A 22,324-nucleotide genomic window follows, 5' to 3' on the forward strand; every position below is an offset into this window, starting at 1 on the left:
AAGAAATCAACAATGAAATTAGCAATCTAAGAATAAAATCTAAGTAATAAGTTATCCACTTGCTCCGACGTGATGATATTGCCGTCCACAAAAACGCTCTTCTCACATTCTTCCGATGTGCCAGAATCTTGATCCACCATGTAAGTTACCTTCATTCTTCTTTTCCCTGTCTACATCGAACAAGTAAATTTTATCTAAACAATATTGTCAATTAATTAATTTTAGAACAAGTGGCAGCAAGTCTCTTACTATAACAAAGGGTACAAAAGTTATTATAGAATGATTTAACATCGTGTAATGATTAAGAATGGTAATATAAATAATTACTATGCTATGTATAATTCACATGTGTTGCTGCAAAATCACATGAATAGAGGATGGAAGGGTAACTTACAAGCTTCAATTTTAATTGCTAAATGGTGTATGCAATAGGAACTTTCATTCAATTTGACCAACGTGGGGTTTGAGGTTAGTAGACAAATCGTAAAACCTGTTTGAAGCTTTCTTTTTAGAATATTTACATATCAAATTGGAGCTTCACTATACTAAGATTGTTTTTTGTATGTGAAGAATCAATGAACGCTCTGTAGCCATTCGATGTTTTCTATGCAAATGATAACATGATAAGTGTGATACTGTTAGTCGGATAGAAGTGTGTTAGCCATTTAATTTTCTACCACGACTATAATAATGTATTATGTATAATACTAAGATCTTCAACACATTATGACTCTGAGACAAACCTTTATTACTTTTCAGAGTTGCGATTTCAGCTCTATGTACTAATTATTCTATGTGATATGTGCAGTGTCCTTCATCTTTTGTTTAGTTCATTCTCTTCATTTCTTTAGCTATATTTCCTTTGTACTATTTTGAGTTTGTTTTATCTTTATGTTTATGATAAACATACATATGGTTAAGGGTTTTGAGGTCCTTATGGGAGCATATGGATGTTAAATGAAGTAAAAGGTTGTGGTTATATATGGTCCCCTGTATGTATAAAATATTGTTTAGTATCCCCCTTTTTTTTTTGAGAGAGCCACTAATCATATGGTTAATTATTGACTCACTTTTTTTTGTCAAATTCATCTTTGTGACCATAATGAGTTTGTATCGATTGTTGTCATAATGTAGGTTGTGCGAACGTAGGGCTTTTTAAAGGAAAGGCTGGAGTAAGCTTAATTTGGAGTTTGGATAGTGTTTGATGACTACTAATTGAGTTATGAAGGGAGTTTGCAACCTTTTGGTTCCATTGTGCAGTGAAGAAAAGATGAAAATATAGCTGAAATTGAAATTCTTAACTTATGTTGAAAGGTTATGATTCTCATTCTTCACTCCTGTAATCTCTGGGTTAAAAAAATTCATCTTTTTTGGGATACATGCTTTGATTTCATTTTAGTTTGAATTATTATAGTCATTGAAATTAAAATTGTTGAAAGGTTATGATTCTCATTCTTCACTCCTGTTTTGAAGGTTAAGTTTTTCAGTTTCCTTCCAAACTCAACCTTAAATGAATTTGATTGGATCATATATTTTACGAAAGAGCAGTGATTTGGTTTAAAGGTAACATAATTTTGTAAAACATGGTCCCTGTGAGAAAGAAACAAAATAAGAATTGATATGGTAAAGATTAGTTTATGTGTATTTCTTGGTATAGTTGATAATATATTTTGATGTTTATTCTGTTTGCTATGTTTTTGATCCTGCAACTAGATTATGAATATAAGCTTCTCTTTGTGATGGAAATTCAGATTTATATCTTAATTAATTTCCTTGCAGGTATCGTGTTAGACAAGTTGGATGTAACATCAAACTACGCAGGAAAAGCAACATAGCTACACTTGATAAGCACATATCTTCTGATTGCACGATACCTGCAGAAGGCCAGAAGCTATGGGTTGAACCATTCGTTCTCAAGATATCTTCACAGCAAAAGCAGCAATGAGTTTATTATTGTTTTCTTTTGTTTCAGATCTGATAAGAAATGATAGTAACATAAACTAAGTGTTTGGTTTATGGTCATGATAGTTGCTTAATTCCCAACTTGCATTGGCTTAGAATGACATTTTTCAGTGAATTTTTGACTCTGCTTCAATTTCTTATTGGAAGTTTTTGAGAAATCTAATTTGGTTTGACAATTTAGCCGTGTTTCTGTCATTGGTTTGTTGTTCGGTTTTTGAAAATGTTAAATAAAATTTACATGACTTTTGCTTAAACTTATGATATGCAGCTGAAAACGAAGTCTTCCAAAATGTGTAAACATTGAACACTAATAGACATGACTTTTGGGTACTGTTTTGCTGCTAAAACCACTTTGTAGCCTCCTTTTGGTGTAGTTTAGTGCGGCTGTCTTAGGGCGCGAAGCATGCCTAGCTTTGCTAAGTTGTTATAGCAGCAACTTTGGTTCTCCAATTGTTAGGAGTTTTAGTGGGGCTGTGTTCCGTTTCTGTGCAGAACCTGTGTTAGGAACTATTTATAATTAGATGCAAGTAAGTGTTGTTCTGATATTCATCAGATTTTAAGTTATCCTTATGGTGCTGAACTGTAAATGACTATTTTAGTTGCTACCGTGTTTTTGCAGGGTATTTCAGTATGTACGTGTTGTTATTAGCAATATTTTCATTGTTTAAAACCACTAATGAACAATATTAGCTGCTCAATCCTTCTGTCGATCTAAAGGACATTATCTCTATTGGTATGTTCAATTATATTATGCAGATTTCAGTTTTTAACATGTTTAAATTAAGTTATATATGTTAATATAAACACTCATACCTATAAAACTGTCTGTATTTTGCCAGATTATCAGGTTAATTGGAAGACAACTTTGCATGTTGTTTAGCCATCTTCGTTGTAGGACCTACCCGTAAATGGATCCTTTGAGAAGCTATGATTTTAAATTGTTAATCCATTAATGTATGCTCTATAAGTCGCATATATTTAAAATTCAACAAATGTATTGGCATTATAATATCAGAAACCATCTGGACTATTACAACAAATGTATTGTCATTATGTGATGGAATTGTATTGAGTTAGTTATCTTGATATTACTATTTCTATTTTTTTTATCTCAATCCAGAAGTTTATGGTTTAAAAAATGTGTAGTTATACGAATAAAGGCCTTTGCACACTTGAAACTCTAACTTCCTTTAAGATATGTTTAGGAAAAATTTGATCTTGCATTGTATTGAAAATACGGTGTCAACAATGCGGTTTCTTCTTGGCAGCTTTCTAATCCAGCCATGTTGACACATACGTTGGTGTTATAATTCTCATTCCAAGTATGTATTAATTGGCAGCTTTATAATTCAATCATGTTGACACAGACATCGGTGTAATCCTTTATATCTCAAATTGCAATCAAACTTATAGAGTCATATATGCTCATTCAAAAAAAAAAAAAACTTACTGATAGGTAAAAACTTATTTATATTAAACAAGTTATTGTATATACGTATAACATGAGTTTTGTAGACAGACCTTATGATATTTCGCACCTATATTTTTTAATAAAAAGTGCAGATAATGTTTTGAACTATATATATGACCCGTGCGGCGGCACGGGTGAAAAGTCTAGTTAGGATGAAGTCATAATTAGGCGATTAGTCTACAATCGGTTTTCAATTTGATCACAATTGAGTTTAATTTAATCTTTTTGTTTTTTGGCAATTAGGCTGAAGTTATACATGCCTTTGAAAAAAATCTCCCATACATACATTTCATATTCAATCAAACGAGACATGGCATGCATCTATCACATTCTCAAAAAAAAAAAAACCCTTACATGTGGCAATCTTAGTAATCCCATACAAAAAATTAATTAAGAACAAGTTTTAATGATAATATATTTTTTTTATAAGAGTTTTTTTTTTATAGAGATTTTTTTTTATAAGAGTTTTAATGACACGACTTAAATTACCATTCTATTTACTTCAGTCATATTTCTGTCTCCAAATTATTTTTATTATGTGATCTTTCTTTAACATGTTTCTTTGTGACAAAAATAATCAATATTCAACAAATCAAGTCTATACAATATATCGATAAAATTCAAAGCTGCTAAAATAGAAAAGATGAATCTGCGAAAAAAGACACAACATTCACGCTAACATTAAAAAAAAATGGTAGTATTTTTGCCTCTTAAAAAAATGGTAGTGTACATATGTCTACAAATAAGACTATTTAAATCTCTAGAATACTCATGTCTCTCGATAACGTTGACGTTGCTAAAATCATTGATTGGATCTTGACTTGATCAAAGATAATATTTCAACCCGAATCAAATAAACGCATCACAAAGATGAGAAATCACACTCCACAAAGAAACAAACAAAGTATTACTTTTTAGGAAAAAAAAATTATTTTTATTTTTGGGAAACATGAAATGTTATAAATTAGATGCAAAAAATACGAACATTTTTATTACAAACGAAACATATGGCATAAACAAAAATGAAATTATTGTAAAAAAAATGCAAACAAGCCAACATCATCATTAAAATATCTAATTTTGTGAATGAGTGAAAATATGAGACAATTTGTTGGGAAAACACAAGACAAATATTTGTCACTAATAAATATAAAAAATCATGAGACATATATTTATCATTGATACATAAAAATATACGGGACATATATTTGTCGTTACCACATAAAAAAATGGGAGTAAAATTCATGAGACATATATTTATCACTAATACATAGAAATATTAAACAAATATACGTCACTGAAAAAATATAAAAAACATATACATCGGACTATTATTTGTCATTTATACATAAAAAATACGGGACAAATATTTATCATTGATACAATTATGCTCATTTTATGTGAGAACCAAATAATCATATTCATCCTCTTATATTTTAATTTGTTTACGGTTAATGTACCTTCAACCATAGTAACGTTAGTTTGAGTACAAATTGATATGGAGTAGTTTTTAATTAGACCTAAAATAATCAGTTCAAATCATAAAATTGCACCATTATAATAATCATTTTAAAAGTTAAATTTGAGTGCAATCAACCATTTTAAATGTGAAACAAATACATTATAGTTTGAATTCCATCATAGATTCTGTTTTCTTAAAAAGTTGTCTGTAATTTGACAAGTTTGGTAGATATAAGGAAAAGTTGGATTGTAGAAAAAGAACGTGAGCAACATATCTCTGTGCCATCTATGATTTAACGATACAAAAACACCCATCTATTTTGGTTTTTCCTGTTATCGATTATCGATATAAGATTGTTGTTGGTAAACCAAGATCTGCAAGTTCTTAATTATCTTATCCAATGATAAGATGAAATCTCATTCAAGAAATTAATAACAAAAATGATATTAACTATATTATTAAACCAACAATCACAATATCTCTCGATTCAAAAAAAACTTTCTTTGTAAAGGGTAGCTAAATTAGTACTTATCAGAAAATCCTATTGTCCATACAAATTGTCCTAGAACTTGCTCAAATTGGAATGGACAGAGACAATTGAAGAGAGCACCACACATTTTAGTTCATTGTCTTGCCAAACTAGGCTTGAGTTTGGAATTCGAAGATTTCATAATAAGTAGCAACTGTCTTTTGAAATAAGAGCAAAATTAAAATCCACGTTTTGGAATCATTCAGGAACAAAGTCAAAAAAAAAAGAATAACATGATCAAACGAAGTTTAAAGGGCGGCGGTGTGTGATGGGAGAGAGGAAGAGAAGCAGGATAGGCGGGAGAGAAGGAAGAGAGGACATTTGGAGGAGGGAAGCGAGGTAGAAAAATTGGAGAAGAGGAGGTCAAATTAAAATTAAAGACTTTAAGGGTAAAGAGGTAATTTAGTTTTAAAAACTCATTCTCTTATGAATCAAGCATGTATTTAGTTAAGATCTTCCCACCTCATTCCCTTCCTTCATCTTCCCTCTTTTAAACCAAACATATATTTAATGAGAAATGATATTTTGACAACCACTTTTTGACAACTTTTGGACAACTTTCTTTCTCATACTCACATGATGTTGTTATCTTCTTTCTTCCTTTTTCTCTCTCCATTGTTTTTGACCAATAAGAAGTGAGAAAAACAAGGTTGTCAACAAAGCTGTCATCAAATGGATGTCAAAATATCATTACTCATATTTAATTAAAATATCTCTCATTCATTCCCTTCCCTCCATTAAAATCTCTCATCTATATTAAATCAGTTGGACCCTAAGAAGAATGAAAGGTTCAAAAGCATGAAAGGTTTGGATAATCCTATGCTCTTCCACCAATCAACTAAACTCGACCCCATTTGTAACTAATACTTTATAAAATAATCTTGAACCTTTAATATGAAATAGCTTTATCATCTTGATTACTATGAATTTATATTTTAAGAGAAGTAAAATATTAACATCGTTTTATTTAAAAATTAGCAAATTTTTATTTGTTTTTATATAAATAAAACTTCATACACAGGGATGAATATTTATGAATAAAGTTATTTTAATATAATCGACATCTTTTTATTTTAAAAAGATCAATATTCTTTATGTATAATTAATATTTAAAACCATAGGAACATGAATAAATTTTTACAAGTAAGAAAATATGACAAAGATACTCTACGTGTGCATAACTCAGTTAGTAGGGACAATACATTGTTATATGCAGGGATCCAAGTTTGAACCCCGGACACTTCACTTATTCATCTTAAAAGGTGAATTCTAGCCACTGAGCTATTTGACCAAACAAAAAGAGAAAAATAGACTACATATCTTAGGACGAAATTCGAAGTTGAGTTCGTCACATTATTACTAAAATAACTTTAACAATGGACCATGACCCTTTTATTAATTTCATTATTTTATATATTTGTATAAAAAAAAAAGTTTGTCAATATATTTGTATAAAAATACAGAGTTATGCAGCATGGTATAAAATTATATATAATTTTGAATTTTTATCCCATCGTTGACTGTAAGTTTGGTTAATCTAAAACGTAAAACTAAAGATTTAATTTGTATACATCGATACTAGAAAAATCTTTTACACATATGTTTGACCAAATTACACCATGATACCACTTTTTAAGTTAGTTCCTAAAATACCGCAAAAAAAAATTATTTGACGTGATTTAGCTAAATATAAAAGAATTTACACCATCAATGCATGAAGATTAATCTCTAAAACTAAATTCTTTTTTTAACAGTGATTTATTTACCCGTGCTTGACACGGGCTCCAAACTAGTTACTCCCTCTGGTCCTTAATATAAGAGAAAATTCTTTTTTTAGGTTCATTGAATAAATGATGTATTTAGTCTATATTGTAGTCCAAATACATTAATTATTCAATGAACCTAAAAAAAGATTCTTCTCTTATATTAAGGACCAGAGGGAGTATCATAGAATGAAAGATTAAGTATCCCATTTCTCATTAAATAAAGACAAGACCCAAGGGTAGTTGGTGGTTGGAATAATGCAATTATAGGAAGAGGTCAACGGTAGGTGGTTATATTTAAACCTTCAATGATTGGCATACCCGTTTCTTCTTTTAGTAATGCAATTCATTGTATACTGGAACTAGGGCTGGACAGATTGGGCCGACCCGTCCAAAACCGGCCGGCCCGCAAGCAAAAAAAGATAAACGGGCGGGGCGACCCGTTTAGGCGGGTCATCGGGTTTAAAGATTCGGTTTAAGGTGGTTAGTGGTTGTCGAGTACGGTTCACGAAATCCAACCCATAGATACCCGAAACCCGACCGATACTCTTAATTCAAAATTCAATACTGGCTGGATGTGACTAGGCAGTAGTAGAAGAGAATCAGAGATAACACTAATAAAATAATACCCTTGAAAAGTGGTAGCCACTTTCTAAAAACCATCAATTTTCTCTCTCCCCAAAACCAACGTACAAAACTAGGGGCTGTATTATGCCTTTTGAATTTCATTTTACTTTATCACAGACTGATTTTTTTCCTTCTTTCATAAAATTTCATTCTCTTCACATTCTTGAAGCATGAAGGTGGAAGAACATTAACAACATTAGCAGAGAAAATGTTACAAGGCCATAACTCAATGGATTCTTCTTCTTTCTTTGATTTTTTTATTTACATTCTCCACTTAGATCTTGCTGTATCACTTCTTCTATCTTCTTCAACAAGAGATTTAGATTTGTTTCTGGATGTGTAGTGCTCATATTATGAATTTGAGAAAAAAATTCGAACAAATTTTATTTACTGTAAAACCGATGCAATCCGCTCGATCGACCGCATAAACCGCCGAAACCGTAACCATTGAAACCGAAGAATGTGATGGACGGAGACGGATGATGATATTCCAACCGTGGGTTGTGTCGGTTCTGGATGTTGAACTCGAAATCCGGCCGAACCCGTCCGCTGTCCAGCCCTAACTGGAACTATCATTTATGATCTATTCCTTCAAAAAAAAAATCATTTATGATCTATTGAATTCATTCATAAAAATTAAGTGGGAGAACTATGATCGGTCCGCATATAAAATGGGTGAATTAAAGTTTTCATTCTAAAATTCTTATCGATCAAAGATGAATGATTTAAGGTTAATTTTGACCTAAATTACATAAGAATTGTTTTTAGTTAAATACTAAGTGGATTTCACATGTTTTTAAACTTATTTTGTTTGTTTTTGTGGTTTTGTCGTGTTTGTCCAACTTTGTTTGATTTGATTTTTCATTTTCGTGTGGTGTTTTTGATTTCTCGTCTCGTACAATGTTTATTTGATTCAGGTTGAATGATTAACTTTTAGTAAGTGTTGATTCAATTGATGACTTTGGTGTTGTCAACGTTGCAAATACGGACACGTTAGTTTTCCAGAGACTTGAATATAATCATATTTGTACACATAAGTACTTTGTCTTTTTATGCTATTATAACATGGATGATGTAAGTTTGTTCGCAGATCCATCTTTTTTGTTTTTAGCAACTTTGAATTTGTATTGTATCGATGTACTCGATCAATTTGAATGAATGGATATCGTTTATTTTTAGATTTAGATATGAATTTGTCTCATTTAAGAGTCATCGAGTTCAACTTCTTGAAATTAAGACATGTCAATTAACAAATAATAACCATAATCGTAGTTTACTTTAATGCTGAAACAAAAACATATGAACATGCATATACGACATGTTTGATATATCAAAGATGTTAGAGATAAGTTTTAGGAAGAAGTCTCTTAACGATAACGATCTCAAACATAAAGAGAGAAATACATATAATGATCATCCATTAACTTGTGGTTCTTCCTTCCTCAATCAAGACTTCTTATGTGTTAGACACTCTTCATATGGAAAGAAGAAACAATATACAATTTCTCTGATATATTGGAAACCATAATCTATTTATAGTTTGACGACCGATTAGAATTTTCATCATTTAGCTTCTTAACTTCTTTGATCCCTTAACTCAACCAAGTGAACTAATCATCCCCGTCAATTGGATTTTAAATATATAATCATTTTACTAATACTAGCGTTAAGACGATGACTCATCTTTTCGCTTTTCTATTACGTTGAATTGTATATACATTTTGAACATACTACACTCAAATAGAGATTTAGTCTACATTGTTCCTATTGTAGTTGAGTTGTTTCTATATAATGAAATTTTACTAACTTTGTTAATTGAACATTTATATTTAAATGAAGGGTATGATTAGAAGAAAAAAACCTACACCAAAATCATTTTTGTAAAAGAAAGATGTTCATAACATTTAATTAATAATAAGAGTATCAATACAAGAGGGTATATCCAAATAAGTGGTGAGACTAACTGATAACGTGGCTGCCCTTGCAAGGGCGTGAGCAACCGCATTTGATTCTCATCTATTAAACTCCACTCAAGAGTTTGTAAACTGAGAAGCAAAAATATTCCTTCGCTGAGATATATATTGTTAAATTCCGTAGCAACTACCCGACAGTTGTGAAAGCTGATTGTCGTTGTTTTGGAGTCGAGCACGAAGTCCACATCATCAAATTGTATGTCTGCTAACCCATTTTAAAGCATGAAATAATTCTAACGCTTCAGCAACATCCACATGACACATAGGAGAAAGCACATGGTTCTTGACAACACAAAATCCCCATCCTCGCCACGTAAACACATGCCAATACTTGTTATGTTCAACTGACCTGAGAAAGAAGCTGATCAGCTGAAGTAGAAATCAAATCAGCTTGAGGGTCCGCTGCAACAGACATGGGGGGCTGCTCTAAAGACTATGTCGAGAACTGCATATTCCAAGGTGTAGTTGTGCGAGGTTGATTATGGCGAACATCGTTGTGATGGCGTTCTCAAGCGTCCAATCCTCCAACATTTGATGAGCTCTAACAACCACTTGAGCGACCGTTTTGTGACATCATAAAACCCTTTTTTTTTCAAGTCATAAAATCCCTTTTATAGATAGGTATAGAATTGATATCACACAGGACACTAGTATAAATAGCATGCTTTTGTACCATTGTTTTTCATCTCATCACAAAACAAAGTAACACAACAACAAGTGTTTTGTTCTAGTAGAGTTAGAGAGAAAAAATATAGAAAGAAAGAAATAGTTTTTCCTTGTGAGGCTTCTCCTAGGTAGTATCAGTATTCTCCTATTTACAAGAGAGGGTGGTAATTGTACTCTCCTTGCATTTAGAGAGAGGTCCTGTAATTTCTTCCACTTAGTGAAAGTTCTCTACTCTTGCCCCATGGTTTTTTCCCCTTATTTGTTGAGGGGTTTCCGCGTAAAAATATTGTGTGTTCAGTTCCTCTTTTCTCGTCTCTTATTTTAGCTGCGTGATAATATTTTCTTACTCTGGTACCTAACAATTTTACCCCATCTTAATATTTTTGATATTCTAAATTTTATGCTAGCCCTGTCACTGTTCTCAATATCGCACCAACTATATATAAAGGACCCAACAAATACAAAAACACAAACACACTCGCTATCATTATTTTCAATAGGGGATGGGAACCACTAGCCAAGAAACTATACCTCTTCTTCAAGACATGAAGGTGACAATCCACAAAACTTCAATGATTTTTCCATCAAAACAAATCGAAAAGAAATCCTTGTTCTTATCAAACATAGACAAGGTTCTCGATTTTCACGTGAAAACGGTTCAATTCTTCGAAGCAAACAAAGATTTCCCTCCTCAAATAGTGACCGAGAAGTTAAAGAAAGCTTTAGAAGATGCTCTAGTAGCTTATGACTTCCTTGCTGGAAGATTAAAGATGAACTCTGAAACCAACAGGTTGGAAATAGATTGCAATGCAGAAGGTGTTGGTTTTGTTGTGGCTTCTAGTGAATACAAATTGGATCAAATTGGAAACTTGGGTTATCCTAATCAAGCTTTTGGACAATTTGTTCACAATGCAAAAGATTTCCATAAGATAGGTGATATACCGCTATGTGTTGTCCAGGTACAAATATATTCTTGTCAATTTATCATCCTTAGTAAAGGTTTCCTTAAGTAAAGGTTTTTGAGATTTTGATAAACACATTTTGTTCGTATAAAATCTGTATTTGTCCATAGTTTTTCACAATAATGAGGATCATGACATTGCGACACCTTTGACATATTTTATTTTAGATTGAATTACAATTTCAAATGTTTATATGTTTTTTTTTAAGGAATTGTTTAAGTGATTTTTTTTTAAGGATGGAATTGTTTGAATGTTATGATCGTGTAATTTTAGTCTCTCAAATTCTTATTGCGCAAATTGAAATTTGCAAGTATTACAATTGTTAAAATTTAACCCTGCATCCATTAATCGCCAAATTTTTTTTAATCATCCATTAACCGTTTTTTTGACGTTAACCCTTTGGTTCTCAAAAAGGAGTATTGATAATCCCGGGAAGAAAGTAAAGTTTGACAAAGAATTGTTTCACTAAAAAATAAAACTAGGTTTTGCAAAACACAAGTCTGATCTAGTAAGTTTAAATTTGTCTTGTAGCCCGTCATTAGCTTATTTTTAGGTCTAAGCATGACATTTTCAAAAGAATTTTTTGACATGTTAGCAATCTACTCACAAGAGTTTTACCATTAAAATCTACTCAACTAATCATTTTCTTCGGAAAAACGGTTGTTTTGATCCGTGACTTTTCACCTCACTGTCACAATGATCCATGACTCAGGATTAAATGCAAAATAGTCCCTGGATGTGTACCTCCGTTAGCCAGTTTAATCCTTAAAGTTAAAATGACTGTTAAATGCCGAGTTTGCTATATATAGATTTGTTTGACAAGAAAGTGTGAATGGATCTAGGAATCAAAGTGACAGTAAACAATTCAAAATTAACACACACAAATCTCTAAATCCCTAAATCCTAATTCATCCCTCTCAAACGAATTTGTAACCATTCTCCTTCTTCTTCCCACTCTTCCCATCCAATCAAATGAAGTTGACATTATTTTTACTCAAACTTGGAGCTAATTAAAGACCAGATCGCTGCTATCAAGGATGCAATTGTGATGATTTGTTTGAAGTTGCTCAAATTTTCCAAATATTTTTCAGGGATGAGCTTGTGTGTAGCTTTTCATATTGAAAATCACTATTATTACACCGAGATTATAAAAGAGTGATGCTATTGCTGGCGACAATTATCATCAAGAAAACATAGCGAATGAATTTTCTTCGTTGGATTAGGATGGTTAGTGGAATACAAGGGTGGGTCCAACTAAAATTAAATGTTGCTACAGTATAAATATATGCATCGTGAAACTTTCGTGAAGTTTTTTGTCGCAACAAGTAGCATTTTCCATTATAAAATTCCTCAGCTTTAATGCATTTGAAACATTTTGAAATGTGTTATTATCGCTGGCATAAATTTACACCATCAACAACTCTTTTACAATCAAGTACAAAATCGACATTAACAAACTGTTGATTAGAGATACAATCCAAAGATGTATGCAATCCAACAGCCTTCCCCACATCTACATCACAAAGAGAGGTAAACCATTCCGTTCTTGCAAGAACAAATGCTCGATCATCATCCCTAAGACACATACCCAGCCCAACCTTGTTAAGAGAAGTGGAAAAATGTTTGTTTGTACATTTAAATATGCACTGTTTTTTTTTTTTTTACGGTATGCACATGGTTTTTCTTTGTCATTAAATGCGTTTGTTCTTTCAAGAGATTTTTGTTATTAAATGCGTTTGTTTGTTGTTATAAATGTGTTTATTTTTTCAAGAGATAATCTAATTAAGAGGGTTTATCCACATTGTTATAAATGACAAATAATAGTCCGATGTACTCCCTCCGGTCCTATTTATAAGAAAATTTTCAAAAAAAAAATTTGGTCCTATATATAAGAAAAAGTCACAACTTTAAGATACATTTATTGTTTAAAAGACTTCTCTAACCCTCATTTAATGTTTGTCTTTTTAATATTGGTGGGTATACTTAATACTTCACAAAATTTTATAAGGGTGTATTTGTAAAAATATTCAAAAAATTACAACCACTAATGATTGTCTTGGTTTTGATGATTTTTGGTTTCTTTTCTTATAAAAAGGACCGGAGGAGTATATAAAATCGATTGTATTTAATTCTATCATCAATGTGAGTTAAAATTGTATGGCTAATATGTTAACCAGTGCTCCGAGTGCATTAATTAAAGAAGTCAAAAAAGAAAGTTTTAAGTTGAAAATGACACATTTTAGGTTTTTTAGAAAATGATTGTACAATTTCTAATGTAATATTGCTATATTTGATTCTTGGGTTATGTTAACCGGTGCCCCGAAGCAATGTTTAAGGAAACCAAAAAAAGTTCGGGATAAATTCTTGATAAAATTTCTTGGACAAATAACATTACTGTTTCTTTTAACTCCATTTTAAGAACTTTTCTCTACTTTGCAATCTTTCATTTTTCTCATTCAAGTATGATTAAATATTGTTTGCTTCTTTTCTAATTTGTTTGGATACCTTTTAAAATAATTACTTTAATTACATATGTTTACTATTCAGCATTTCCCTTCGGGAGCGTTTGTTTCAAGTCATATTTGGAGATTCCTGGGAATATGATAGTAGGAAAGATATATTTCTATGTTTGTTTCAAATTTTTAAAATTTTATTCATGGGAATAGAAGTTTCTGAGAATGTTGTTTTGTTCATAAGGAAATTAGGAGGAATAAAGGTGAGAATAAAATCATTAATTAATATCCATAAATATCATTTTATCATTCATTTCCAGGAATACTTTAAATACTAACTAAACACATTTTCTCAGTAAATCCGCGAATAAAATTCCCATCCTTATATTCCCAGAAAAATTATTCCCAAGATTATATTTTGTAAACTTGAAACAAACGACCCCTTATACTATTGATTGGGTTTGGGACGTTTGGCTGGCTTTTTTTTTTCCAGCTACTTGCGATTTGGTGTCCTGCACGTGTTTTCTTTGTCTAGGTTTTGGCTTGTTTTGTTGTTATGTTTCGACAGTTTTAGGTTTGGATATTCTGCATATATACGGCGTCCGTGTTCTATTTTATTTATTTGTGCCTTGCTCTGTGCGTCTTTTGTATATAAAACATTTAATAAACTTTAGTTGTTTCAAAGAAAAAAGATTAGATCTTTAATTTATGTAAATGCAACTCGTTTGGTAGTTTCATAAACATTAGTATACTCTCCCAAAAATAAACATTAGTATACGGCGGTCAGAGTTTAAACCTTAAATTTCCCACTTATCCACACTTATAGTGTGCGAGTATAACAACGAGGCAAGTTGACAAAAAAAGATATTTAATTTTTTGGTTGAAAAATATATGAAACATTATTTCAATTAGGGTTGGGAATAGGCCAGGCCAGACCAGACTTTGATAGGCCTGAGCCTGGCCTATGAAAAAATTTGCAAGCCTGAGCCTGGCCTATGGCCTTTCAGAGGCCTATTTTTTTGGCCTGACCTGGCCTATTTAAAAGCCTGGCCTGGCCTGAAAGCCTATTTACAGGCCTACTTATTATTAAAGTCATTGAATATTCCATTTTATCTACTTCTAAATAGGCTAAATAGGCCTTAAAGCCTATTTCATTGCAAGGCTTGTCTATCACTATAAAGCCTATTTCACTATAAGGTCTTAAAACCTATTTAAAAAGTCCATTATTTGAGTTGTTTATTTAATTTTATGTTTGATATAAATTATATTTTATTATAAATAAAAAATAAATTTTAATAATATGCATAAATAGGCTGGCATATTAGGCTTCATAGGCTTTTTTTAATAGCCTAAGCCTCACCTATTTACTTAAATTGGTTTGTTCAAAAGCCTAAGCCAAGCCTTTTTAATAAACAGGCCAATCTAGGCCAAGCCTAAACAGGCCAGGCCGTAGGCCACTGTAGGCCGGCCTCGCCAATTCCCAACCCTAATTTCAATCATAATTGATCGAAATTAAGTTTAATTAGAAACTAATGCTGTTACATTAATTGCTTCACAGCTAACATCCTTCAAGTGTGGTGGTCTCGCAATAGGCTTCACAACAAGCCATGCAATCTTTGACGGACTTAGCTTTAAAAATTTCTTAGACAACCTTGCTTCATTGGCTACCAACATGCAATTGACTGTGACACCCTTCCATGACAGACAACTCCTGGCTGCACGATCCCCTCCACATGTCAACTTCCCCCACCCTGAGATGATCAAGGTCGATAATCTACCTTTAGGCATTAAATCTGGTGTCTTTGAAGCATCCTCAGAAGAACTTGACTTCATGGTTTTTCAACTGACATATGAAGATATCAACAACCTTAAGGAAAAGGCAAAAGGTAATAACACCTCTCGTGTCAACAGTTTTAATGTTGTCACCGCACATATATGGAGATGTAAAGCATTGTCTAAATCATACGATCCTAATAGATCATCTGCTATTTTGTATGCGGTTGATATACGTTCAAGATTTAATCCTCCATTGCCAAAAGCGTACACTGGGAATGCAGTATTAACAGCGTACGCTTCGACAAAGTGTGAGGAACTGAAGGAAGGTGAATTTTCAAGGTTGGTGGATATGGTGGAGGAGGGTTCAAGAAGAATGAGTGATGAGTATGCAAGATCTATTATTGACTGGGGAGAGTTGTATAATGGTTTTCCAAATGGGGATGTTTTGGTGTCTTCATGGTGGAGGTTAGGGTTTGAGGAGGTGGAATATCCATGGGGGAAGCCTAAATATTGTTGTCCGGTGGTTTATCATAGGAAGGATATTATACTATTAGTTCCTTCTTTTAATGGAGGTGAAGGTGGTGGTGATGGAGTAAATATTATAGTGGCTCTTCCTCATGATGAAATGGAAAAATTTAAGAGTTTATTTTACACTTTTTTGATTTAATCTATATTGATGTATGAAATCTACAAGTCTAGTCTTCATGACATGGTTATATATGCGGAGAAATAAACATAATCGAGTTGTAATAATTATTTAAAGAGGTGTGTTATTTGAACAACCATTTGTGTGACAACTTTTAGGACAACCATATATTTACAAAGAAAAGTAGATATTAACGCAGAAACCAAAACCATAGAGAGAGAAAGTTAAAACATAATGTGGGTATGAAAGATAAAGTTGTCATAAAATGTTTGTACAAATGCCATTTCTCTTGTTTAAATATTGATGTGATTATCTTCTATGCTATATATATAAAGAAAAGAAAAAAACTTAGGTACAATTCCTTAAGTGTTTTTCGAATAGTTTTGTATTAAATTTACTTCCTTTTTCAATTTTACCTTTTGTTAAAGTATTCATTTACTATTTTATCCTTTTTATAATATTACTTAAATTATTAATTAAAAAATAGTTAAATACCATTGTAATAGGAACCAACTCACTATAATAGGAACAATATTATCTATAAAAGCATACAAGGGAATGAAGGATTTTGATTTAGATTTTACATTATTTCAATTATACCCTTAAACAAATTTTCCTATAAGAATTATATGTTGTTAGTGTTATTGAAATCGATAAGAGTTTAAACGCCACAAACTTCTAAACATATAATTTCAACCAAAATCTAACTAATTTTAATTAAAATATAAATTTTATAAAAAAATATTATTAATGATTTACACGCGTTATCGCAATAAAAAGAATAGATAGACGAACATGGGTCCTCGTCTTACGCTAGTATGGATTAAGCATTTAAATATTATTTACGTTTACTTACAAATACTCTACCCGTTGATTTTTTTTTTCTAGTTACACCCCAAAAAATTTAGGTTATAACCAAAATTTCGTCAATATTTACCATAATAGCCCTTACTCTTATATTAACTTTACAAACCCTATTTTTTTTACTCATTCTTTCTCTTCATCTCTCTCACAAATTTGCTTAAGGGTAATTAGAAGTAAAAAAAAAGTCACATAAAAACCATATATTTCTTTTATTATATATATATATATATATATATATATATATATATATATATATATATATATAAGTGGCTAAATTTTGTGGTTGCCCTGTCAATGACATATATGTTTGCTTTTGGGTGGAACGAGGGAGGAGATGCTTTGAATTAGAGGCGATATTTGTTTGTGTGGGAAGAGAAGTTGGTAGTGGAGTGTAGCGCTTTACTTAACAATGTTATTTTACAAGTTAGCAACAGAGGTCATTGACAGTGAAAATTAGATTCGCCGGTTGGTTAGCCTGTCAGTGGAACATATATCAGTTGTTACTTCAGTTTGTTCCCCATGTTCATACTCTTGTTTCAGATCTTCTTTGACACAAGAACATTCCTTAATTTAGGCTAGACATCCTTAATTAAGACTCTCAACTTTGTGTTAGAGGGTGTGGTGCTTCAGAATCAGCTAATCACTTGATTTTGAATTGTAATTTCTTCAGCAGCATTTGTTAGCATGTTCGGCATTGGATTGATTTCTCTTCGGTTGATCCTTCAAATATTTCAGATCATTGTATGCAATTTGTCTTTTTAACATGTTGTTCAAAAGTATGACGATCTTTTATGTATGTTATTTGGTTTTCATTCGTTTGGGTAATTTGGAAACAGAGAAATAATAGAATATTTAGTCAAAAGAAAATCCCTATTCATCATGTTTTAGATAAAGACAAGTTACTTTCCTAGTCGCTGAAGGCATAATATGTTAATTTAACTTTTGGTTATCATGGTTGGTAGCTTAGCCTTTTCTCTTGTTTGAGCATTGATTAACAACACTATTTCTTCTTCTACTCTTTTCAGTCGTTTGTGTTACTCTGGTATTTCTCTTTAGTACATCTTGTACTGTTGTGAGGAATACTTTTTATTGTTAATATAATTCATTTTATTTTGTTAAAAAAAGATAAATTATCTATTGCATTAAAATCTGTGCTTTTTCTAAGGAAAAATTACGCCCATCTCTCTTTAATTTCATCTACAATTACAATATAGAGGAATTTTATGTATTGTTTAGATATATCACAGAAAAAGTGTGTCACGTGAAAATATATGAAGAAAGGGAGTGCAAATTTCTCTCACAGCTGTTTGTTTTAAATAAAAGTAAAATTGAGTGTATTTTTCTTGAAGGATGAGAAGAAACCCAAAAATGATCGATAGAGAATGAAAGTTGAATAAAGAAAAGAATTTTAGTGGGGTCATGGAAAAGATCTTATTAATATTGTTAGCTACTCGCTCCGTTTTAAAATGAGTGTCGCTTTAGCCAATTGCACACAAATTAAGGAATGGAATAAAGTAGTCAAATGTCATAGCAATTTTACCAAATTATCCTAATCAACTATTGGTTTGATTTTCATTAAAGAAAAAATAATACTTTGGAAGTAGTGTAACATAGTATTAATTGAAGGGTACAATTGAAAAGAAAAAGTTATTATTGCATTGAAAACCGAAAGTGACATTCATTTTGAAACAAATTTTTTTGGCTAAAGCGACACTCATTTTAAAATGAAGGGAGTATGCTACAAGTGGTTGTTCATAAAGGCCTGGGGGTATATCTTTTGTTCTGCCAAGTTGTTGTTTGGAGGATAAAAAAGGTTTAGTAATGATTTGAAATTGAGCTGGAAATGACTATTATATGACTTGAGATTCTCTTTATTTAATTGACATTTTAATTTGGTGAGAGATAGATTTATAAAATAAAATAATAATATGGAGTTTAATATTGGATAAAATAATTTTTGTACAGACTATATTTATCTCACAACCGAACTTTGGATTATTAGAACTTTCTTTTCATGGGAACCTGATGATGAACACCAAAACAACATTTTAAAATAATATTATTATATTTTATAAGTTTATCTCTTTGTTAGGGCTGAAAATGAGTCGAGTCGAGTCGAACCTGTCTGAGCTCGACTCGACTCGATAAAAATTGGTTCGGCTCGAAACTCGACTCGAGTTTGAAACGAACCTTTTTTATAGCTCGAGTTCGGCTCGTTTAAAGTTCACGAACAACTCGGTTTGGCTCGTTAGGTTCAACTCGTCTACTCGAATTGTATACTTCAAAAGCTTTTTTTCTTCAAAAAAGTTTTTTTTTTTTGTCAAAAATACATGTCTTTGACTTAAAAAAAAAACAAAAATATAACTTCAATAAAACTATGAAGGTAGAAAGTAGGGCTGGACAAGATGGTCCGACCCGCCCCGGAACCGGCCGAACCGCAAGAAAATAAAGGTGAACGGGCGGGTCAAACCGGGTTGGCGATTTGGCGGGTTGGGGAATTCGGTTTGTGCTGGGTAGTAAGGGACGGTTACGGGGGGTGTGTATAGCACCGTTTTAAACCGAACCCGAACCGCAGTTAAGCCCAATATGTTTTTCAACTCAGTCCAGCCCAAACAGCCTCCATATAAATACTTAATTTTTTTCCCACTGAAACCCTAGATGCATTTGTGCCGCCGTTTCACTCTTTCACTCAAATCTTCTCCAGTTCATCTTTCTGTTTTGCTTCCCTGTTTCTTGTTCAGCTGTACCGCAGCTTCATGAATCTATTCCTGTACATCACAGTTCATCATCTTTATCATTCTATGCATCATCATCAGACTACATCATCACCATCTTCATTGTTGTAGCATAATTTTTCTTTCTCTTCTATTTTCGAATCTGGGTTTATTCGTACTAGATCATAATCTTCATTGTTCATCATAGTTTTACTGGTTTATTTGTGGATGGAATCATATGTCTTCTCCTCTGTCAAATCTGGATTTGTGTTCTTTTAAACCCGATACAAACCACCCGAAACAACCGCCCAAACCGAGAAACCGAAATCTCGGTTACCCGAAGCTGAAACGGACGAAGAAGGGGGTGGTTTTGTCACCCGCGGTTTACGGCGGAATGAGGTTTTGGCCCCGAAAACCGGCCGAAACCGTCCGCTGTCCACCCCTAGTAGAAAGGCAGTAGCACTTACTACTGTAGCGCATACCATGTTTTACGTTGTACTCATCATCATCCACCTCTCTTATATATACACTCTTACTCTCTAATATTTTCAAAACACCCGATGTGGGACTATTTGTGTACAAATGTTTGTTTAAAAGCCTTCAAAAGATATTAACTTTTTTCCTTCTATCATTACAATTATCGTTGATTATTATATAAATTAGTAATAATTCCTATCAGAAAAGTACATAATTATTAGAAGAAGCTTGTAATAAATTACATATTATATAAAAATATGCAAAATAATATTTTATATATATCGAGCTGATTCATGAACCAAACGAGTCGAACCATACTCAACTCAAGTTCGACTCATTTATTTAACGAGCTTAATTTTCAACTCAAGTTCGACTCATTTGGTTCATGAACCAAGTTCAACGAATCAATTATCAAATCGAGTCTCGAACTATTTACGAATTGGTTCGGTTCATTGCCAGCCCTACTCTTTGTAAATCAAAGTGTTCATTAAACATAGAGAATCTTGACCACAAATATATACACACGCAAAAGAAAACATGAAATATCACATATTTTTTAAATGTATAAAATTTTATAAAATTGATCTACTCAATAAAAAAAGTTTAGTTTGACAACAAATCTTATTCCTTGATTAATCCTAAAACAATCACTAAAATATTTCATGAGATTAAATATTTAGCAATTTCTCTCATAATTTTTGGCACTAAGAAGTTTTGAAATATACAAGTATCATATAGGAAATTTAAAATTTGAATTTAATTTTTTTTTTGAAGAGTAATTTAAAATATTTAAATAAAGCAATGTTGTATATCAAGCGAGAGAAAACGTCCCGAGGGCATAGCGAAACTAAATGGACCAATAGAAAAGCAAGGCCAACAAAATTCATGGGAGTTGGGTTGAAAAAATGGGAGTCAATAAAAAAGTGACAATGAATGGAATACACGTCGGGATCAATTTGCTAGATATCTTTCGCGAGATCCATCATTTCCCTTTAAATAAATATTAGTAAATGAGATGTCATTGAATGATGAATGCGTATTCAAACTTAAGGTTGATAGGGCAAACTCTCTATCAACCTCGAGTTTGAATACGCATTCATTGTCTAATTATTTTAAATTGAATTCAAATTTTAAACTAATAGAATTCCCTTATTTATTATGATAACATAATTCAGTTGATAGCTGCATTTGAAATGTGTGAGTCTTAACCATTAAATTATTTGACAAACAAAAAGAATCACCGATTTTTTATCATCATTTTCTCTTCTCATGGATTTCCTCTTCCTCACTTTTCCGTCGCCACAACTTTTCTTAATCTTTTTTTACATTGATTCCTCATAGGAATCACAAATTAGGGAGATTTTGGACGGGACATTTTCATCAGTGGAATTAGGATGTGGGAAATGGGAATAGAGGGAATATTTTCTAGCCAAGAGGGATGGAATCTTATGTCTGTGTATGTTTTTCTTTTTTAGTGCTTGATTCAACATGTATGGACAGTATGGTGACTTGTAAGACTTAAATTTTATCACATTATAATACGAGTGAGTGAGATTGAACAACCGCTCATAACAAACAAGAGCAAAAAAAACATTATTCAAAAATCATTTTTTTTAGATATTATTTCGTAATGTTTTTTTGAAAAAAATCAAAAATGGTATATAGAACAAAAAAAAGGAAGTCTTCGATGCACAAGGTGTGCCTAGGACACTCCTAATAGAAACACTTGTACAATGTTACAAATCAGTTAGTCAATGCCCAAACATAATAAAGGGCTTGACCACCACGAAGTAAAAGTAAAAACAAAGTTTGTGTTACTAACCTTAAACCACCTTAACGAGTAGCGCTTTACTTTATCTAACAACTGGTCTATGGAACTTTCTACATTATTAAAGAATCTATTGTTATGATCATTCCATGTAGTCCAGATAAAAAGTAACCAAACTAGTTGCATAAAAGAATTTATTTCGTAATATTAA

At 31.9% G+C, this 22,324-nt stretch overlaps 1 protein-coding gene and 1 long non-coding RNA gene across 2 annotated transcripts; both read left to right on the forward strand.

Annotated features, from left to right (window-relative positions):
• The first annotated feature begins 333 nt into the window (after nt 1-333).
• On the forward strand, nt 334-3,048 carry LOC146909279 (uncharacterized). Its single transcript, XR_015019413.1, has 5 exons — nt 334-468; nt 1,135-1,314; nt 1,780-2,489; nt 2,582-2,695; nt 2,810-3,048. It is a non-coding gene; the product is annotated as an uncharacterized LOC146909279 (long non-coding RNA).
• Nucleotides 3,049-9,710: 6,662 nt separating this feature from the next.
• GLC (HXXXD-type acyl-transferase family protein) lies at nt 9,711-16,609 on the forward strand. Its single transcript, XM_085727170.1, has 2 exons — nt 9,711-11,412; nt 15,427-16,609. The coding sequence occupies exons 1-2, from the start codon at nt 10,957-10,959 to the stop codon at nt 16,309-16,311; spliced, it is 1,341 nt and encodes a 446-aa protein (XP_085583296.1). The 5' UTR covers nt 9,711-10,956; the 3' UTR covers nt 16,312-16,609.
• Nucleotides 16,610-22,324: the final 5,715 nt, after the last annotated feature.

This window comes from Medicago sativa, chromosome 7, assembly GCF_051527215.1.
Source record: "Medicago sativa cultivar Bolivia chromosome 7, Bolivia_mono, whole genome shotgun sequence".
Lineage (NCBI taxonomy): Eukaryota > Viridiplantae > Streptophyta > Magnoliopsida > Fabales > Fabaceae > Medicago > Medicago sativa.

Coding starts and splice junctions, on each gene's coding strand:
- GLC (XM_085727170.1), top strand. CDS start 10,957: ATGGGAACCACTAGCCAAGAAACTATACCTCTTCTTCAAGACATGAAG. Junction 11,413..15,426: donor TACCGCTATGTGTTGTCCAG/GTACAAATATAT, acceptor ATTGCTTCACAG/CTAACATCCTTCAAGTGTGG.